The sequence below is a fragment of the Arvicola amphibius genome, chromosome X, assembly GCF_903992535.2.
Source record: "Arvicola amphibius chromosome X, mArvAmp1.2, whole genome shotgun sequence".
In the NCBI taxonomy this organism is placed as follows: domain Eukaryota; kingdom Metazoa; phylum Chordata; class Mammalia; order Rodentia; family Cricetidae; genus Arvicola; species Arvicola amphibius.
The window spans coordinates 118,493,991-118,517,018 of record NC_052065.1 but is presented as its reverse complement, the minus strand read 5'-3'; the positions used below and the strand labels follow the sequence as shown (position 1 = coordinate 118,517,018).

Here is a 23,028-nt window from a genome sequence, read left to right as displayed (position 1 = left end):
ATGGCCTTTACGTGGAGGCAGCAGAGAGCAAGAGATGAGCCCAGTGGGAAGACAGGAAGATGGAGCTGCAGGCATCCGTGCCTGGAGATATCAGATGTAGGTATGTAAGCAGAGCAGCATCTAAAGAGGGTTTCCATGGGGACTATCTGTGGTTAACTTCTGGAAAAGGAGTACCAGGGAAAGATGCACAAATTGGGTACACATGCGTATAACCCCCCAAAAGATAAAGCTGTTATGCTTCAAACAGCCCCTTTAAGGTGTAAGATCCCAAACTGGATCTCATGTGCAAGAAATACTTAATGTCATTATTTATTTATTTATTTAGGTTTTTCAAGACTGGATTTCTCTGTGTAGCAGCCCTGGCTGTCCCGGAACTCACTCTGTAGACCAGGCTAGCCTCTAACTTGCAGAGATTTGCCTGCCTCTGCCTCCCAAGTGCTGGGATTAAAGGCGTGCGCTCCCACCACCCAGCAAAACAATTTTAAATGTGTGCTACAAAGCTCCTTCAAATGAAGCATGGATTTGTGTATAGTCAAGATGCTTGGAAATTGATTTTTATCGTATTTTCTCAAGATCAAAGTTAATCACACAGATGTAAAGCTTTCAGGGTCATCTCCACTCCCCTGAGTTTTAAATATAGGCAGACACATAGTTTGTGATCGTTCTCTCAGCCTACAGTGCTCATTAATTCAATAGTATGTACATCAGTTGAAGGAGATTGCCGAGACATTCCAAAGAAAATTGAGTTGTTCTCTGCTCTTTAACAATTTATAATGGAGGAGACTAGAGTTATAGTATGAAGGTAGTTTTTAATCCTTCAAAATAAATGGAAGTTAGTAACCCTGTGATTATTTTTAGTTATTATTATTTTTAATTTATTTATTCCTTTTTAGCATTTGTGGATGAAAGTAATTAAGTCTCCTCAAATTGACCGCCCCTGGCTTATTTGAACAGTGAAGTGCTAAGTCTTCACTTATTGTCACGCCACGGTGTGCTGTTTGCCACTCTTGCCACTCGCAGGGTGAATTTACTTCATTACATAAAAGCTATGTGAGTAGCCCTCTTTGAAAGTGGAGTCTAAAGTTCGTTTTCTGTCTATTAAGACAGGTTCTTTCCCGCTAACCTTTTGTTCCTCATATGATTAAAGAAAGCTTCCCCATATTAAATATATGCTATTCTGTGTTTTAAAAAAATTGGTTTATGCAGCCAGGCAGCAGTGGCGCACACCTTTAATCCCAGCACTCGGAAGGCAAGGCAGGAGGATCTCTGTGTCTGAGGCCAGCCTGGTCTACAGAGCAAGTTCCAGGACAGCCAGGGCTACACAAAGAGACCTGTTGGAATGAACAACAAAATTATTTATTCTATGTGTATGGGTACTTTTGCCTGCATGTCTGGGTACCACATGCATGTAGTACCCAGGATGACCAGAAGAGGGTATTGGAGCCTCTGAAATTGAAGTTATCAGATAGTTGCGAGCCTCCATGTGGGTGCTGGCAATTGAACCTGGGGTTTCTGGAAGGGCAGTCAGTGCTCTTAAACGCTAAGCCATCTACCCAGCACCTTTACAATGTCTTTTGTTGGTTGCATCTTATTTCTTCAGTTGATCTTTTGCCTTTTACCCTTACATGTGTGTAGAGTTCTCAGTATATGTCCTTAGCAATTTGCCCTAGCATTTCCTTTGTATTCATCCCATTGAGGATTCAGTTCCTAGCGTAATGTTTTATTTAGCTGATGAGGAGTCCCTCTGAGTTTCTTTATTCCTGTCTGTTTTGTTACTTTCCAGCAAACGCTCATGGCACTGAAATGGTTACGTTTCAGTACTGTTCACTGAGGCATGAGCAGTGCTCCTGTGTTGAATTTTTCAGGAGAATTTTTTTGAGCTTGTCTATGAGTTATAGGAAATTTATTCACCACAAATTATTTTTCCATTTTGTATGCATTTCCTTTGTTAGGAAATCCTGAATTCTTATCATTTATGAGTGTTTTTATTTTTTTAAAGCCTTTTGACAACTCTTAGGTCCTATGGTAAATTTTTCTGGTTTATTGATTAACCAGGCAGTAATAATTGAGACAGAAGGTAAATTTTGCTATATATACACTTACACTTGGATAAAATATTTACTTAACATCTTCATGACATTTGGCATCTTTCCTAAAATGCTCTCATTTGAGGTTTTATTCCGTTTCAGAGTGCTAGCTAGCCTGGTGAGATGAGGAGAGTTTCCAATGGTGGGACTTGAGCAAGCTGTACAGTGTAGCACTCATAAATACCTGTGAGGATGATCACATTTATGCCCAAACAAGCAGGTGTCACCGTAACTTAGAATCATTCTTGAACTTCTACAGATACATTGAACAACATTTTGTTATAAGATCATAGCAACATAGCACTTTCTAAAGGAAACGATTCAACGTCATCACTTGATCCCTCCTCTAGCCAGCACTAGTGGAAATGGGTACAGTACTAACAGCCAGCCCCACCCCCCGAAGAAACAGCTAGCCATTCTGCTAAACTGGAAGTGATCCCCAAAGCAAATTTAGAAAAAAGCAGGGCTGTGGATCTAACCATTAATTTTATGATCTTGGGTAAGTACAGAGAGTTTAAGCACACATGGCATAGGCATTGCTTTACCAAGAAAGTAAATCAAGCCTTCTTATATGATCAGGGACTTGGTACATGGAAAGATTTACTATATAGAGTTCCTTTCTCCCACATTTATGTGTGTGTTCCAACCAACCTTGTTGACATTTAGATTAGCCACTCTTCCCAAGGGGGCTCTTTCCCTTCTTGGTCCAATAGACTGCATTACTTTCCACTCCTAGAATAGCACAATGTTTTGTCATTTTGTGTAGGAAGAACACAGCTACAATTAGCCCTGCTTTCTTTCCTACTTCCTTCTAGTTCTCTAAACTGTGGTGCTGGATTGGGTTTGCTGGCATGTCTTATCTGCTCTCTCCTCTAGTATACTTGTCAGCTGTTCCCTTGGGTAAAGGAAAGCGAGGAGCTTGGAGTCAATACCTCGGATTCATTAGTGATGACACAAGAGACATACAATAATGAATTTCCTTCTGAAATTAAGGAAACTTCGACACATGCATCAACGCCACAGTCAACTACAATTACTGCGCAAAATCCTGGTGTACTAAAAAGTCACCTTTCTACTAACTTAGGACTACCTAGTCTCCCTCCCTTTATTAAATTTAAAAAGTTACCTAAAATATCTGAGAGTGCTTTCTCATGTCACTAAGATTTATTGAACCTTACTTTTCCATAGGTCCTTATTGGACATGGGCAGAAGTTACCGTCTCTCTCTCTCTCTCTCTCACATATGTATATATATGTATATATGTATATAGATATCCTAATGATGTTGCTTTGTTACACTTACTTTCTAGCACTAGGTATGTATCTCTCTTAATCCATTTAGATGATGAGGTTTTGTGGGCAGGGACAACATGTAGTACAGTGCCTGGCGTATAAATAGTATGTTAGATTGGGTCACTGGAAAAGCAGATGCCAATTAAATGGACAAGCATCTCAGGCAGTATTGAATTGGATGTTCGATATGTGTATTAGGATAAACACGTGTGAAGGAAAGGAGGGAAGATGCTGAAAGACGATGAAGAGTCATTAAAGCAGGGTGAAGTTCTGAGCCGGGGGGAGGGGTTAAAAGGAAGGGTCGAATAGGAAAAACCATAGCCTGTAGTGAGATATTAAGAAATTTTTCAAAATCAATGATGAGTCTTTAACCCAAGGTCCCCTGTGAGCAAACTTCTATAATTTGCAGGATCTTATGTCTTCTCCATGTGCAGTCACTAGTTGGGTGTCACCCCTAAGGACCGTGGCCTCTGCCCACATGCTGGTGAAATCAGAAAGCAGTGGTTAGGGTACTAGCCAATTACCCCCCACAGTAGGAGAACTCAGATGTGCATTTTCATGACCACACGGAAGGTACTCAATAAATGCCTACTGAGGAGAGAGTTTCAGTGATTGAAGAGTTGCACGGTAGACCATGTGCTTAAACCTGTGTGAGATTATGGATTTCATCCCCAGTCGCCCCCTTCCCCCACAAAGACAAAAACAGATACTAAAGCAGTTTAGTATGAGAGATGGCTCAGTGGTTAAGAGCATTGCCTGTTCTTCCAAAGGTCCTGAGTTCAATTCCCAGCAACCACATGGTGGCTCACTACCATCTGTAATGAGGTCTGGTGTCCTCTTCTGGCCTGCAGGCATACAAGCAGACAGAATACTGTATACATAATAAGCAAACAAACAAACAAACAAACAAATAAATATTAAAAAAGCAGGAATTGCAGAGAGAAAGGAGTGGACTCAATGCTTAATGTCTTAATATTTACCAGTGCCTTGGAGGACCCAGATCATGAGATTCTCCTTCCCTCGCTCCCTCCCTCCCTCCCTCCTTCCCTCCCTTTCTTCAAATAGTGCCTTCTGGAAAAAAAGCTTGATGAATATTGGCTATAAATGAGAGTGGTCCTTCCTGCCACCCCATTATGTAGCTTGCTCACTTTGATTTGCAAAAATTAGAAAAATGAATGGCTATGTTGAGGTATAACTGCTCTGTAGTAAGTAGCACATGCCTAAAGAGTACGTCTTAGCCATCTTGATAGTGGTGCATATGTCAAATGACGAAGGTGTTCATCACTCTACGAAATGTCCTTGCTGATCTTTGTGATTTCTCCTTCCTCCCCTCTTCCTGCCTTCTGTCCTTAGACAGCCATCACTAAAGTGCTCTGTCTATAGATTTGTTTCCATTTTGTAGTGCCGTAGCTAAACGGGATCCTTGAGGTTGTACTTTTTGGATCTGATTTTTTTTTTTACCTAGACTATTGTTTTGGGGTTTGTCCATGTGTTAGCATGCACCGGTACTTCATTCCTGTTTATGACTAGCTGTAATTTTATTGTGTGGTTGCCCCATTCTTTTTCCTTTCATATTTATGTCTTTTCATATAGCCCTTCTATTCACCCAGCATGACATTTGTTTCTATTTTCATGTGACTGTTTGTTGTCCTCAAGACTATAAGCACCATGAGGGCAAGTCTGTGGTTTGTGTTCTCTTCACTCATTGTGATGGGCGTTTAATAGGAACCAAATAAGTATTTATGGACTCTTGCTAGACTTTTGGTTACAACTACAGCAAAACTTTGATATGGTTTTGATGTTTTGATTATTTTTTCTGAACAGCACGTTTAGGCTGGCCAGACATATATTTCATTTGGAATCATAATTGGGATCTTAAAAAAATTGTCTTTGATTGTGTTCATATTCATAAATAACAATCAGGAAAAAATAAATGAGAAGAATGAAGATTGATATTTTAAAAGACAAATTAAACGTTGGTGTTCAATAGCGTGTGTTTGGTGCTGCTATAAATTATTTTCTGTAGAATTTATGAGTCAGATCTCAGCAATTAACTGACAGTTATTCAAAAAGAAATAACTAGGAGGGAAATTGGATGAATTGAGATAAACAATATACTCAGCCTACTGTATTTAAAGAGAAATGTGGAAATGTGTTTTGTCATGTTTATTTGTGTGTCTGTGCACACGCGTACATACGTGTGTGTGTTTGATATATATAGAGATTTTCTGCTTACTGAAACATGAATACCTTGTTTGTTTCAGGATCAGATTTGCAAGTATGTCTCCCCAAGGGCCCAACATGCTGCTCAAGAAAGATGGAAGAAAAATACCAACTTACAGCGCGCCTGAACATGGAACAGCTTCTCCAGTCTGCGAGTATGGAGCTCAAGTTCTTAATTATTCAGAATGCTGCGGTTTTCCAAGGTCAGTTTGGGGGGTCATTTTCGATGTACTGCTCAATGGCATCATTATTTGGGTGCTTGGCTTTCAAATGCTAAGTATAATTTATAAATTGCCATTCCAGTATGTAAACTTGATAGAAAAGCGTCCCAGCAAGAGATCCTGGATAAGGAAACACACGGTTTTTAAACAGATTTCATTTTAATCTTTGAAAAAGTGGATAGTATTAAAAATCATTGTCCAAGGACATTCTGTTTGCCTGTATGTAAAAGGCATAAATCACTGCTGAAAAAGTCAATGATAATTTTCTCTGTTAGAACGTAAGACTTGTTTGCAACCATCAGCACCACCACCACCACCCTCCCACTCTCATAAATTCCAAGGCCAGCTTTCTTCAGGGGCGAGTCAGATACCATAGAACATATATGAACTCCTTCTGACCACTAGGACCATCTCCATTTAAGAGGGAGAATCTGGCTTGTTGGCCAACCATTTTCCAATTTGTGTGAGTGGTTACCTCTCTTCTCCTTGTGAATGTCGGTTCTTAACCAAGCTCCTCTCTGCAACTGTGAAAGGATAGGGGGCAAATGATGGCGTCTTTAGTCATTTTCAGGGGAATGACTGCAGCACATGGTGGACTCCTTTGGATTGAAGACCAGCAGGAGGTGACAGCAGTGGTAGTGATAACGAGAAGTCTTTACAGTCTACCGTGTGGCTTTAAGCCATTGGCATCTGCCATTTCATATAGTCTCCCCACAATGTATATATGAGTGGTCTTTGCTACCTCTATTTTAGAGATGAAGACCCAAGACCAGAATAGTTAGTTAATTTGCCAAGGCCACACACCTAAAATAAATGGTGAGGGCAAGATTTGAACCCAGATTGACTGGTTTTAAAAAGTCCTTGATTTTATCCCCTGATTTAGGCTACCTCTTGTGACTAGGAAAATTGCTTGTGGATATGAAGACTTTCTTCTATCCCTTCTTTAAAGTGCGCGTGTGCACGCGCATATGTGTGTGTGGGGGGGTGTTCTGTGTGTGGGGTAGACACTTGGTAGTGTGGGTCTGTGCACATGTGTATGCGTGTGTGGCGGCCAGAGTTCAATGCTGTGTATCTTCCGTCACTCTCCGTTTTTAGTTTTTGAATGAGGGCCTCCTGGTTAATGTGAACTTCGCCAATTTGGCTAGGCTGGCCAGCCAATGAGTTTTAGAGATCCCCCTTGGCTATTCTCCATCCCTAGTAATAGAGTTTCAGGCCCACACTGCTACACCTGACTTTTTTATGTGGGTGCTGGGGATCCGAACTCCTTATTTTACCAGCTAAGCTATGTCCTTAACCCCCGTCTAATCAATATAAATTAAGCATACTGAATCAGCAGCTACCTTCCTGTTAAGGTAGCCTTGGGGTCAGATCTAATACTTCTGGCTACTTGGCATTCTAAAGCTTTCAGATTGATGGGACCTTTGTAAGAATTAACCTCTTTGAATTGTAAGGCGGGCCCATTATACCTTAGTTTAGGCATCAAAATGAAATCCTCAGTATTAGCTAAAATGTTGTTCAAATTAGCTAATAAAGCATCCACTCACGACAGTTTCTTGTGTCTAAGCCCCAGGGGATATTGATGGTAGGTTCATTATATAAAGTACGATCCGAAAGCATGAAATCTTTGTTAACCTATTTATGCAGCGAGACTCTGGTGAAGCATTTGTTGAGACCAACAATTTAGTGATGGAATGAATAATTCAGGCAAGGTTTAAAAATACATGCACCATTCATGGACCTTTTAGATTGGTTTTGGAGGTGATAGACTGGCTGCAAGTGGGGTGCGAAGCGAGGCGACAAGAGGATTGGGATGAAGTGGACAGGCAAAGCTTAGTCTTTAAGGCATGAAGGTACTTGGTTGCAATGGAACTGTAGTGATTTATTTCACTCCCAGAATAACCAAGACCCCATATGTCGCCTTTCATCCTTTGCCTGCTGAGATTGGCAGGCTGATGACACTGGAATGCCAGGCTGCGGAGCAGCTGCTATCGCTGCCCATCCGAGGGCCTTTGTTGTTGGAGTTCGTGTACCTGTCCAGTCTTGCACTTTGCATATTGTGTTTTCTGGAGCTGGAACAGCGTGAGATGGAATATGAAAATAAGTTCTGGCCGTGTTTGATTGGATGAGAGCCCAGGTATGGCTGCTCTAGTGTGGAAGCTGATTATTAGTCAGATGAGCAGGGAGTAGGAAGCGGAGGCAATACCTGCTGCTGCTGTTCTCTCTCCGTCTCTCTCACGTGCACCCACACCCACACAGAAGTCCGTATGTGTGCACACGCTGATTTATTTCTAGAATTGCAGGGACAGGCAGAAGAACAACTCTACAAAAGAGCACGGAGACAGCTAACTGATGCCAACTTCCTTGTGCTTCCAAGCTTGTCACCGTATCTCCTCCTTCTTTATCTCTTTTCATTCTACTTTTATTTTTGTTTTAAGCCTCACTTACAAAAAAAAAAAACCCACAGGAGAAAATCAACCACAATCATAGACCTTGAGGCATTTATGTTATGCTTGGAGAAGCATTGACCACAAATCCTTTCTGTAACAAACATTTTGAAGCAAGGAGGCTTCAAACAAGGGATCAGTAGCAGACAATCGCTGTGAATCTGGGCATCTATTTCCTTTTTTTTAAAATAACTACTTATTATTACCATGAATTGGGATTGGAGGGCACAATTGTTTTTGCTCTAAGCTAAACATCCTCCCCCCCCCCAAGATCCCAGTAGACCAAATTATTGAGAAAATTGCTCTGCTACTTCGTTTGTGTGAAATTTATGTGGTAGCTTTGGTGAGCTATTTTCTCCACCACGTGAAGTTGGAGAAAGCTTATCTTCCTCTTGGCCGAGGTTCCCAGTCTCTTTAGGAGTCCTTCAGTAGCCCTCACTGGGGAGAAGTGAGCAGAGAGAGCTCGCTGCAGACACGCGCACAGTCCTTACTACCTCCATTTGGATTTTATGTTTTCGATTGCAGGAAGCCTTTGCCCTCCTAAATGAGCCTGGGGCCCTTTGCTACAGTGGTTGGAGTGCTCTACTGCTAATGCTGTTTTGATAATGATTGAAGCATTAAAGAAAGTTGTTCTTTATCCTCAATCTTTGCATTGCCTCGTTTCCTAAATTTAATTTACTTAGATGTGCTTAGGAAAATGGGGCAGCACAATCGTTTTTTGTTTCTGCTTAATTAATTCTTTTTTGAGAACTCCACTGAAAGTACATTTTCCCTTTTCTTTTTCTCTTTCCTCTCCCTTACTTTATAATAACGAGGATAAAGATAATAGTGAAGAGTTAGTAAGTGCCTACTGGATGATGCTTACTTTTACATAATTATCTCATTTAATATTCCTAGCAACCCTATGGGGCCTGTACTGTAATCACTCATTTATAGATAGGGAAACTCCATGGTACCACAATGTCTCCCAAGCTGTCTGTCCCATGACCTGGGTCTCCTGGCTCTTGGTTCACTTGAGGCCAAACCAAACTAAGAAGTGATAATGGTCCTCATGAAGGAAAATGTGAGGGAAACCTGAAATCCCATCTTTACACCCCCTCATCTTCACGTTTAGAGCTCTGTTTCCATTTGTGGAACTTCATTGTGGCTTTCAGCCTTATCCTACCAGGAAACATTTGGGCATAAGTCCAGGGATTTTCTCAACAATGAATGATTCAGGTCTTCCCCAAGGTGCCGGTGACGGAGGGAGAACAGACTCTTCAGAATGCATCAGCTCTTAGCTTTTACTGGAAGTTGACGCTCCCACAACTTGAACTCTTGATCAGAGAGAAAACTGTGGTTAAGGGGCAAACATCTCTGCATAAAGGCACCATGGAGCTTCTCCTTATGACATTAGCTCATCTGAGAGCTCCTAGGGTCCTTGCTTGGAGCTAATATTCTTATTCATGCAGTCTTTATAAGCTTGTTTTTCTGACTTTCTAGCTAGAACTACATGAGCGTTGGAAGAGTGCTATGGGGAGGCACATGTGCACAGGATGAGCAACAAGTAACAGTGGAGGCATAGATGTGCACTCAGTAACTCACCTGACTGCAGTTAGGGGCATTCATGGAGGGACATAGACCTACCTGCTTCAGTAGCCCCGACCATATAGCAGGTCCTATAGTTAGTGTTCATATTGATGATTGTGACTCAATATGGGAAGGTCAGATTTTGTTCATTCTTTTCTTTTTTTTTTTTTCCTTTTTGGGTTTCTGAGACAGAGTTTCTCTGTGTAACAGCCCTGGCTGTCCTGGAACTCACTCCGTAGGCCAGGCTGACCTCAAACTCAGAGATCCTCCTGCCTCTTCCTCTTGAGTGCTGGGATTAAAGGTGCACACCACCCCCGCCCGGCTCTCATTCTCCTTTTCTTAATATTTACATCTTAAAAGGCTTAAATTATTTTTTTTACTTACTTAAGAATACTGGAAAAATGCTGAAATCCGAGCAGTGAGGTCGCTCAGTTGCTATGAGTGCTTGTCACCAAGCCTCATGGCCTGAGTTCAATCCATGGGAGACAATTAGTAGAAGGCAGGAACCAATTTCTGGAAGTTGTTCTCTGACCTACACACTTGCATGTGCACACACATAAATGCAGTAAACAGTTTTTTTTTTAAAGAAAGAATCCTATTTCAGAAAATCCAGTCTAATATGAGATCTGCATTTATAGTTTTATGGCTGAGGGGAGATTATTTGGACTGGATTATCCTTCATTGCCATGTTTTTAAAATGGCGCTAAAATTTCTAGTCACAGACATAATGTGTGTGAAAATGTCTTACAAGCAATAAATCACTATCTACATACCACATAAAGAGCTCCTTTCTGTTGATTCTTCTAGCCCAGGTAAAGATGAAGAATGTTGACACTGGACTTCTTCATGTGCTTGAGCAACTTCTGTCACTTACTGATGGTACAGATGCAGCCAGCTCCAGTGCGGCAGACCCTTTAAAAAGGGGGTGAGCCTTATGAGCTCTTGCATGTATGAAGCTTTGCTCTTTGAAATTTCAGTACTGCCAGGAACAATTGCTTTTTCAGCTTCTCAAAGTGTCTCTTCTGGATGGTGTGTGTGTGTGTGTGTGTGTGTGTGTGTGTGTAAGAGAGAGACAGAGAGAGACAGAGAGACTTGACTACTATTAAGATTTTGTTTTATGTTTGAGTGTGTTTGTATTTATGTGTTTTTGTGTTATTTTGGATGGTTTATTTTTCACATAAACATGTTACTAGTTCCGAACAGGTGTACTGTGTTTAAGAAGAGTGTGTTGGGGAGGTCAGAGGCCAACCCATCTCCCCTCTTCAGTTGCTCCACCTGACGTTTTTTTAAACTGAGTCTGTCGATTTCAGCCTGGCACTTGCCATTTCAATTGGACCGCCTGTCCATCTAGGCTGTGAGCTCCGTCTGCCTCTCTCCATACTAGTGCTGAGGTTACAGACACACCCTGCCACTCCAGGTTTGTACGTGGTGCTGGAGATCTGAACTCAGCTCCTCACGCTTTCGCAGTAAACCCTTTCCTAGGGAGCCATCTCCCGACCCTCAGGCCACACTTGAATTGTACTAGTAGTTAACTGTTACCAGGGTTGGAAGGTCTGCTCTCTTCTACCTGTTTACCGTGGAGGAACTAGATAGAAAAGGATGCCTTTGAATGCAAGGAGGGCAGTGTTTCTTTGCTGTGTCTGCTGCCTTCCGCCTGGCTTTCTGTTTTCCTCTACTGTTGGCCGTTCCTGCCCTCTTTCCTGTCCGAGTCCCATCTCTCCTACTCCTCCTAACTAAAAGTGACCTTGGTTAAAACACCCCTTTCCCCATCAACTCTGAGAGATTTCTCCAGTCATTTCTGCTTGAAGTAACTCTTTGAGGGATGTCATCTAAGCAGATATTTCTATTTATTTATTTATTTATTTATTTATTTATTTATTTATTTATTATTTGTTTATTTATTTATTTTACTTCACAGTTAATATGTGACAGAATAATTGCTTGAATGTTGATAAACATGTTTTTGTGATTCAATCATTTGTTAACTTGGGTTTTTGTAATGTGGGGAATTTAAGTGAGGACTGAGCAATTTTTCTCCATTTCACAATGCCCCCCCAACCCCACTTTTCCCTGCTTAGGCTGTGCCCCACTGAGTCTGAAACTCTTAACTACTGGCCACCCCGTCACAGCCCTTTCTTTGTTGAAAACAGTGTGCCTGAGAGAATAATTACATTGATGTCTAATCGGAACTTAATTCATTTGTTGGCACTAAATAGAATAACATTCAATTGAATAGGAGAATTTTAGGAACACAAACCCTGACCATGAGTGAGGTTATATATCCTCAAAAATGTCAATTATTAATCAGCCCACTCATCTGTGCAGCAAAGCTCTGCTAATCCCATTATAAAAGGGGAAATTTCTCATCAGAGCACAGAAGGTGCTGGCTTTAATTAGAGGACTTTTATGGCTGGGGCTCAAAGAAGTATTTTGGTTACAAAGTTTTTTTTTTAATGCGATTCTTTTAATTATTAGGGCTATTGGACAAACAACTGGAACTGAGGGTTTAAAGTCATTCAGTTTGAGCCTCAGAACTTTTGGATTCCATTTGGTTTTTAAATTGCTGTGGCTTTAGCTGAGCCGGAGCTGGGGGAGTTGCAAACCTTTCCTATGGCCTCGTATTGATTTAGGAAAGTCAGTCATTAGGCTGAAAACTGTTTAATAAAAAGAGCTTAGAAAAATAACTCAGTGTGCACGCCAAGGCTGTTCTAAGAGCACCAATGAGGTGAGAGGATTATGCAGATGAACTTTTACCCCATTCAGAGCCCCCCATTTAGCAGCACCCCATAGCAGCACCCCATGCCGGGTCACCACTGCCCACCTTCATCACTAGCATGCCCCACAAAACAAATCAAGGACACTTTTCCTGCCTTCTAGAAGCTTCCAGGAAGGCTCTTACTCTGCCTAAAGGGATTGCTCCCCACCCTTCCCCCACAATGGGCTTTGCTTACTTTCTTAAAACATATGTTGCTCTTCCTCCTTTTTTCTGTCTCACTGCATTGCAGTACTTGATATGGGAGTAATGAAGCATATGTTTGAGAGATTCCAATTCTCCTGACAGTCGAATGGAGGGAAAAACAATTTTCTTCTAAGCTGGAAGTGGTAATGTCAAAATTAAAAACACTTTTTCCTGTGGACTGTGAGGTACTTCCAGGACTCAGGTACTGCTCCTTTCTCCCTCTGGCCCACCTTATCTCCCATCTTTCGCCACACCCGTGCTCCCTCAGGGTTCAGTTGTCTCCTCCAATGCTCAGGCAGCCTTGTACTTCAGTTCCAGGCTCTGGGAGTTCCCAGCTAGAAGGCCAGCAAAGGTCCCCCTGAGTCCCCTCTCTTGCATCTCCTTCGCTCCCGGCTTCTGCAGTGCCGTGTGGTGATTGTGGACACAGCCTCTGGGCCAGGTCAGCAGGGCCCAGATTATTCTGGGTGTGGATAAACTAGCTGATGTGGGGGAAACAGTAGAGAGTTTCAGGGTCGCCAGGAACTTCCTTTATAAACCCTGCGCTGAGCGAGTCCGTGGAAGAAGAAGGGAAACTTTCCTGCTCTTTTTATCTCCTTGAAGCCTCATATCAAGCCCTTGCAATTGGCAGCGTGTTAGTTTCATTTTGTTACTGAGGAAGTGGAGGCTTAGAGAAATTAGGGGTCCAAAGAGGCATAGCGAAAACATGGCGATGAGGAATCTGACCCAGGAAGGGCTGCTCCAGAGGCACTTGCTCCTAAGAGCGGTTTTAGCTAGCCTCCCTGTATCTTGGTTTAGCTAGCCTCCCTCTGTTTTGCTTCATGGTTATGGGCAGTCACTTCGGTTCTAACTTTCTTCCTTCCCAGGGAAATCTATCCCATTTTGTTAGAAAACTTGCTAAGCAGTGCCTAGCATGTCCAAAGGCAAATATCAAGAGGGAGTCAGATATTAAAATGGCCACATGCCTACCTTCAGACAGTTCAAAACTCCCAAAGCAAGACATTTGTACTTGGTTAACATGACCATACAGCACTCTTAGAGAAATGCTGCATGAAATATACACTTATGGTTTTTATAACAAGTTGGACTGGATCCATATTTGCTGGGGCTCAAACTTTCTACAGTTTTAGTGACTCTTTTCTTAAGAAAAGGACATTAAGGCAGTGACACAAGCCTTTAATCCTAGTACGTGGGAGACAGAGGCAGGTGGATCTTTGAGTTCGAGGCCAGCCTGGTCCATAGAGCAAGTTCCAAGACAGTCTGGGCTACAAAGAGAAACCCAGTCTTCAAAAACCAAAAACCGAAACCCAAAACCTTGTGGCTCTTCTGGAAGTGGGCGTGCCAAGGTGAGTTCCTATAGTTCATTAGCATCATAGGAAATCTGCCTTCTTTGGGCAAGTGAGGGAGTTAGGCAGATGAGTAGCATCTTTTTCTCAGTTAAATCCAAACTGTCAGCCATCTCTAGATGCTTTTCTTCCTGGACTCGCTGGCTAACCTCGTCATCCATCACTGGTCTTTCTCTTTTGAGAGTGGGGATAGGGCTACTGTGCCAAGCATGTGCTTTTACTTTAGGCAGGCTGCAGTCTCGAGTCCAGCTCTGCTATAACTCTTTGTGACCAAGGGGAAATCTCTGCCCTGTGAGGCATTAAAGGAAAAGGGTTGTGAGGTGAAAGCTGTTAGGAGCTCAGCCCTGTGCTAGCCATTGCTCCAGATCCTAGTGATTACCAACTCACTCCTTGTAGCTGGGTTTCAGTGAGCCTGATGATGGCTGTTGTCTTACCCTGTCTTGTACGTTGACATTTATAAACACAAGTCTGTATGGAACACCCCGCTTTCACTACAGTGAATGGCATAGATCGGGCAATGCACATTTGTAATGCTTTTAAAGCTTTGATATAAGGAAAATGAGCATAGGATTATAGGTTGGTATTTTAGAGCATTTTATGTTCATTTAGTTTGCTTCTTGTAAGACTTTGTGAATCTCTCTCTCTTTCTGTCTCCCTCCCCCCCCCCCGGTGTGTGTGTGTGCGTGTTCATGTATTTAAGACTGTACATCTGCAGTTTTCAAATGGTCCCCTGGTGGTCTGAAGGAGTCTCGCATAGCCTCTGGATCATTATAACCAGCAAGGGGAATAAATTATCTGACTTCTGTTAGGTTGCATTAGGAGAAGAAAAATAGTATGATTATCATATTCCTCTTTAGTGGAGGTTCTTGAGAAAGTGGAGTGTAGTCATTGGAGAGACCAAGGTCCACTCAAACCACTTCCCCTTCTAGGAAGTTGTAGACTTCCTTCATAGAACTTTTCAAGTTCACGGTGTATGTATGGTTATTGGATGAATTCACATTTTCTTTGGTAGGAAACGAGTTCTCTATGAGCAGGGCAAGCATCGACTCTCGGAAGCACTGCACCTTTAGGTGAGATAGGGATTGTGTGGACCCATATGTAAACACAGAGGCACATGCAAAATTACACAGCATTAGGAGAACCAGATTTCTAATGCTTCCTCTTCCCTGGAAACCAACACCACTCTAGCCAAACCACAGGGTTAGAAACAGTCATCAGCAGCATTTACTTCTAAGTTTTCAAGATAATCACACCTAACTACCTATGAGTCTGGGTTGATGTTTTCCAAACAACATGAAATATCTTAGGCTCCTCTGAGCTCCCTTCTCTGCTTCTGGCCTCTCCACTCCCAGGCTTGCTGGTTAGATTTTCTTGTAGTATGACCTGCTCTCACTTCGCAGATTGCTGTGAACAAACTCCATGCCACAGGTTTGTGCCTTAAGACTGATAATCTATGAGAATGGTGCCATGTGCCAGCTCACCCAAATATTCTCTTGTGTGTCCTACCACATAAGGGAAAAGAAACTAACCTTTCTTAAATGGCTTCGTGTGCATCAAGTAGACATATTTGCTTGCAGCCAACCCTTTTCAGCATCCCTTCACAAAGGCATGATTAGGCCTATGAAGAAAAGAAACTCAAGAGGGTGTGGTCATTTAGGCAAGGTAACTTCATGTTGAATTTTAAATTTCCTGTTATTTTCCTGTGTTGCAATGTTCTCGCTCTCTCAACCAAGTTAGACCACGCGCATGACCTTACCTTTGCTTACGTTGAGTTTTAGATTTCATGTTAGGGTAGAAAACAGTATGATGCAACGTACAGGCTTTACAGTTAAAGCCCTCGAAAATTCATACATTCTTGCATTCCTCACTCTTCACACAACTGATTTTTGCAGAGTAACTATAATGATTAGAGCCTCAGAGAACTGTGAAAATTAAGCATCCCTGATGTCAAGGGCAGCTACTCCTTTGCTTGCTATATACTAAGTCCTCAATAAATGGAAACGGCTGATGAAGAAAAGTGGTCTTATTCTGTATCACAACTGTCCACATTACAGTATATAGTACTTCCTTGATCAATTCTGTTAAGTGGGAGTTTTACTTAGGTGTAAGAATTGACCACATATTGAAGGGATAATGGTTGACTCAAGAAGAAAAAAAGATGCATCAGGTAAATGAATAGTGAACAAAAGTGTAGTGAGTAATTGTTAATTAATTTGTCAAATTATCTTTAAATCAAGTGCCACTGATCATAAAGAAATCAGCAATAATTTCAGTTGCAAGTATTCTTATTTACCTCTTATGGCAGATTTCCAGAAACCAGCGGATTATTTAATGTTGCTCATGACCGTGATGCCTTGAAAGCATTAAAGTTTATTCAATTACTTGATTTTTTTTAAAAAAGGTTATTACACTGTCTTACATAAGGCCATTTCCATGCACAAATGTCATGTGTTTGAGCGTATTTCCTCCAGACTGTTCTATATAGACTCCATTTCCATGCCCATTCCATTAGTCAGTTCCCTTTGTTTTCTTATGCAGTTTTGCTTTTTCTTTCATGGCATTGTCTCTATATGTATGATTTTTATATGTCTGTATAAAAATCTATGACCCACACATGAAAGAAAACACAAGGTATTTTTTTTTCTCTGAGACCAACTTAATTTGGCTAATATGATTTGTATCATCTTGGGGTATTTACCCAGAAGATGCCAAGTCCACATATCACCAGAGAGCCTTTTTAAAAAACTAATTTCTGCTGGGCAGTAATTGTGCACACCTTTAATTACAGCACTTGGGAGGCAGAGTTAGGTGGAGTTCTGTGAGTTCAAGGCCCACCCTGGTCTACAAGCGAGCTCTAGAACAGCCAGAGCTGCTACACAGAAAAATCTTGTCTTGAACTCCCCAAAATCTTTCTATTACACAAATAGGTACTTTATGTTTTATTATATAAATAAAAGCCCACAAAGAAATAAAAAAACTGGAAAATAAAAGGACCCAGATTCTATCTGTTGGAAATTAACCACTAGTAATGTTTTGGTATCTTATAAACCTTTATTCTGTATTACAGGGCTGTATTATATATACATACATGCACACAGACTCACATATATATGCACCCATGTTTACTTATATAGAATATCAATATAAAGTTATATAATAGTAATTAATATAAGTAACATAGATACATATTAATATAGGATATATATTTCCAAATGGATTATATTGCTTTTTAGGTAATATATTAATAGTATCTTTTCATGTCAATAGTGTATTTTATAGTACAAAACACATATTGAGTTTGCATTCAGTTAACATGAATAAGATAAGTAATGCCCACCTACCGTCTAACTAAACATGAATTCATGTACTTAATTATTTCTTCAGGATAAATTCCTGGAGCTAAAAATTTTTAGGACAGAGACAATATAGTTTTTTAAGTTTATTACATCTAGAGGATAAAGTTGATTCATATTTTCACTTCCACTAGCCCTGCCTAGGTGTCCATTTTCCTAACCATACGTACTTGTCACTTTGTAGTAACTCAGTTAGGATGAGAAACATAGTGCCCTTAGGCCTTTAAGGACACTTGTGGGTCATTTGTCCTTTCACTGTGCATTTCTTATTGTTTCAACATTTAAAATTAGGTATTCATTGTTCTTATTACATGCCAATGATTTTCCTATTGATTTTTCACAAGCTATTTATATATGCAGGATATCAACCCATTTTATAATATAGGTTTGCTTCACTGATTTGATAATTGTTTTTCATTCTTTGCAAACGTGTCAAATTCTCTCAGGTAAATGCAACAATGTCCTTGTTTTCTAATGTATTCTTTCCCTAACAATGGTAACCTCAGCATGAATCAAATTCATACTCTTTTGTTCCTACCAGCTCTGGGTAAGTAATGTAACATTTTTTTTTTTTAAAATATGAAGACTGAAGCCTCTGATCTGCCAACCTGCCTGAGCTTTTGAAGATTAAAAGAGGTAATGTATATGAAGATGTTTTGAAAACTTGAATTGAGCCTGATGTGGGGGTGCCTGCCTGAAATCCAAGCACTTGGGATGCCAAGGAAGGAGGGTCACAGTTTGGAGGCCAGCATGGGGTACATAATGAGTCGCGGGAAAGTCTGAGCTATATAAGAACCTATCTCAATAAAAAGTAATTGGAAAGATTATTATAGTTATTTGATTGTTTCCTGATTCTGGCTGTCAGTCGGAATGAGCCCATATTCACTCTGATGACAACAGTGTTTACCTGCCTTTCTCCTGGATTGCAAATCTTTTTGGCCACTGTAATAGGAAGTACTTTTGGTATGTAAATAAATACACCACAGCCTGTGCCTCGGGATTTGGGTTGGTGCTTGGTGGGTAATAAAATATCCTTTGCGATCAGCATTTTAGTTTAGTGTAGACTCTAAGCATCCTTCCCACATCCCCATACCGTAGGCCCTGAAGCCACTCTTTGATGTTCTCTGTGTGTTTATTTCTACATGTCTCTGCCCCGCAAAGTGCCTATTCTTGTTTAACAGTACTAGGTGAGGGAAAAATCCCAAATCCTTCTGTCTACACGTCTATTCTTCGGGAACTGGGAAAACAGTACTCTTTCTAGCAACTAACATTTGAAAAAGATAGGCTGGCCTGTCAGATATATCAGTGATTTTTCATTGTTTTGTGGTCCAAACTCCGTCTGGGAAGAGTTGTTTATTGTAAGAGGACCACAGTTCTCCCTGTCTTAAATGGCAGATCTAAAAACATATCAGAGAGGCAAGAAAATAATTAAAGCACTTTGTGCATCAAACTAATTGTTAGTGGAGAGACTGAGTCTATTTTTCCCGCCATGTCTACCAGATGCTTGAGATGAAGAAGTTAAATGATACATATAGCACTGCAAACGGAGCCGTGAGGGTTTGGGTTTTGATTCGAAAGGAAGATAGTGTATGTTGGAAGAAATTAGGCCTCTGAAGGTCATGTGCCTCTGGGAAGTTGATGAGATTAGACATTTGAACCTATCTGGTCTCTGAATTGAAGGAAAAAGTAAAGGAAGCTTACTCCCAGTCTTCCCTGTACTACCCTTGAATAATCTCCCTAACGGTAATATTACCACTAGGTATTGTTTTTCCCGTCTTATAGATGTGAAACGGGCCGAGCCCACATCATCAGTAAGTGTCAGAATCAGGTGTGGAACTTCCAAGTCATTGACCTTTTCATTGAGCTGCCCTGTGCCCCTCAGAGTTACAAGATACAATAAGAGCCCACAAGTCATCCAAATGATCTTATGGGCTTTGAGAAACAGAAAAAAATAGAAGTTAGGAAACCGTACAGTCATAGTGAAATAAACAAAATACCCCAGGAATAGCCCCAAACGTTTATTTGGCAGGAGGCTTCAAATTCCATTGACGTGAAACAGTTCTCTGTAGGGACCTACTAGGGTGCATTAATGGTACCCCAAGTATTCTATGGCAGCATGGCCAGCCTTTCCTATTGCCTCATAAAGCATCGTGCACACACCCTTCCGCGTTCATTTTAGTCCTTTTCAGCCTGACATCTAACGGGGCTGCTACCCTGACAAATACAATCTGGCCAGATGTTAGTATTTTGCACTACATTTAATTTCTTCCTGCCAAAGATTTAGACTTCTTTCCCCCCCCCCCCCCCCCGATAAAGATCAGGGGAAATTGTCTGGTATTTACAAAATCCCATCCAGGCGTATCTGTTACAATGTTCACTTAGCAAAGTTTATTAGATTATTAGGACTTTAAACCCTTGGGCTCTTTCGTTATTGAAATAAAAAAAAAAAAGAAAGAGAGAAAACCCAAACATCTTCAACAAATTTAAGTGGTATAATTAGACCCTGGACTTGTCTTACAGGCATTTTAGAATTATGAAAATGATTTAACTAGCGTTTGCTTCCTGAGAAACTTGCTGAGTTTGACAGGGATGAAAGGAAAGCTTTGGGCCTGCGCCTTAATGCGGAAAGTGATCTGTGGAACTGAAAGGAATTTGCTCAAGTCCTACGGAGAAATGACTCCCATAAGTAGTTAGTCGTATCACACAGGGTCTCCATTTCACGGCCTAGTTAAAACCCAGGCACCCCATTGACAGATGAGTACACGGCTCTGCCAGTCCCTTGCTCATGAAGCCTACTTTGACTCAACACTTCCCTAGCCCCTTTAAACGCTCCATTTTTTTTTCTTGCCTGCATACATTAAACTAGACATATAAAAGGAGGCAGAAATAGAAAGGTTCCAGAAGTCTAGGGTCTTATCAGTTGTGATTTCTAGATATCACAGCTTTTCTCCAGGGATTTCAGCGTGCTTTGCATGCAATCACATTTTTGCAAGCACTGCCAATAGAAAGTTGGCGATGCTGTTGCTGTTTTTGTCACTGGATGAGTGTGGACATGGGAGGCTTTGAGACGGCAGTGTGACCTAGTCCACACACGGAGCCGATGGCTAAATTGGGAATTGAGCTAGCTAATAGAATGCAGTGGGAGAAGGAAGCTAGAAGAAAATCGGCGCAACTGCCCTTGTTTGTTTTAGAAAATGGGGTGGGGGAGTTGCTCATTCAGGCACTCCAGGTCTGGAAAGTGAACTTTGGAGAGAGGAGAGGGCTGTTTGGAGACGTGGGATGACAGTGCTCGTTCTCTAGGCCAAGCTAAGCAGTTTCTTTCATTGTGTATTTTCTTGGTTTGGGCACATTGTTAAAGCGCAGTGCTCCTGAGATGATGTTAGAATATGCCGCACAATTAATCCCGCCCATATTTAGGCCTTTTCTTCTGATTTTTAAAGGTGGTCAGAGCTTTTTATATGAAGACTAGAGGAGTGCAAACATATGCCTGTACATTAAATATCCAGTTAATAAATGCTGAGGTAGCACAAGTGAACTCCAAACAGGAGGGTAAATATTTTGTTAAAATTAACGATGTAGAGTGAACTCGCATTAACTCAGGCTTCGTTCATTTGAATATTGTGGTAATTTGACCTGGACTGAAGTTAACTTGCCTCACATTTATGAAGAAAGCATCTGCTAAACGCATTAATGGCATATGTAAGATTGCAGGAGGGCATGTTTAACTTGCTTTAAGGACTTGAGCAAAGCCATTAATTGGGGCTGCTAATTGCAAAGTCTTGCTTAGCAAAGCAAACCTTATAGAATTTCAACTTGGAAACGCCTTTAGTAGCCGTGAGTCTGAGTTACTTTCGGTATGGAAAAATAATAAAAAGTAGGTAATGGATTCTGGAATAAACTGCCTTGGTCTCGATTCATGTTATCTATTTAATCTTGCCAACCCTCAAGTCCCTTATCCCTAAAATGGGGAGAGTAAAATGGGGAGAGTAAAAAATGGGGAGTGTAAAAAATGGGGAGAGTAAAAAATGGGGAGAGTAAAAAATGGGGAGAGTAAAAAATGGGGAGAGTAAAATGGGGAGAGTAAAAAATGGGGAGTGTGGTTGCTGTGAGAAGTGAGAGGATTCTTTGAAAACTTAACTTAGACGAAGGATGCCTAGTGTATTTATTGTAAGTGCTCAATTAACGTTAGCTGTTGCTTAGTCTTAGAAAATAATTGTAAATCGCACCCCACTACTTAGGCTTTCTTTCATTTATCAACACAGATTACTGAAGAGCTACAGAAAATATCCTATTGGTAATCTTTTTCTTCCCACTCTCCCTTCCTGCGGCAGATGAGATACGGGACTTTGTACATGCTAGGGAGGTGCTATACCACTGGGCTATCCTGCACCAGGCTGAGCAGCCTATCTGTTGAGTTGACTGTTCTTTAATGTGACTGAGATACCACCTGTAGATAGTAGCTGAATTTTCCTACCCGACACAAAAAAGGGATGGTCATTGGCTCTAAAGGCTTTTCAATTTCCCAAGAGAGAAGTTCTAATTGAGCAGATTTATAATCTGAGCTGACTGTGAGGTGATTGAAGTTATTATGGAACCTAGAAATACCAGAGGATATGTGTTTGATGCTTATATTATCTGTCTGTCAGCCTGCCAATAAGGATACTTTATTACAGAATATGATATAAATAACAGACTTCATTTTAGAAGCTTTCAAATTCTGAGAAATACCAAACAATGCGAAAATCACCCAGAAGTCTGGTCACGAGGCTTTGTGTTGGAACTCTTGCCATTCTCAAGTTCCTATGTTCTAGTCCCAGCAGAGAAGAAAGATGAAAAATAGAATCACCCAGAGCACTACTATTCAGAGGTGACCTTGGTTATAGGGTTTTTGCGTGAGAGAGGAAGAGAGAGAGAGAGAGAATATCATACCATACCGTAGACCTTAGCACCCTAGGGACAACTCAGAGTGCACATATCTCTCTCAGTTATTTTCAGGTGTATTGAGATAATATTAACTTGTAGCCACGGAGTGGACTTTACCTTGAAAATTGTGTATAACTTTATATCCGTGTGTCCGATTCAGATCTGTTTCTACTGAGGCCAATAGAAATGCAGCACAGAGAATATGGCTTCAATTGTCTTCATAGAGCCATTATAGAATTCAGAAGGGCTGTGTGTGGGACTGTGTGTGTGCACGCACGCCCTTGTACGTGCTGGGTGGAGATTTCCCCTGTTGTGTGGTCTAGTGGCAAAAGCATTGGACTGGGCCTAAGAAGATAGGGCTTATGCTCTGACTCCATCAGGACTCACTGCATGACCAATGTCATTTTTCTGGGCTTCAGTTTTCCCATATATAAAATGTGGTCTTAGAGTAGATCATTCCTACAGCACCTTGTAGCTCAAAGAGTCTGCATTTTTTTTTTTTAAAAAAAATCAAACATGCCTGTCTGACTGGAAGAACCTGAGGCTCTGTTGATATCTTCCTAGCATGAGGAGTGATGAATCTCAACAGTGTCTTTGTTGCCAGGTAGACCATA

The 23,028-nt window shown here is 41.1% G+C and overlaps 1 protein-coding gene across 1 annotated transcript in view; it reads left to right on the top strand.

Annotated features, from left to right (window-relative positions):
- Positions 1-23,028, top strand: part of Gpc3 (glypican 3) — a 368,381-nt gene that overhangs the window by 25,260 nt on the left and 320,093 nt on the right. Inside the window, exon 2 of the mRNA XM_038317072.1 lies at positions 5,644-5,805. Coding sequence (XP_038173000.1) covers positions 5,644-5,805 — 162 coding nt within the window. The remainder of the gene's footprint in view (positions 1-5,643; positions 5,806-23,028) is intronic.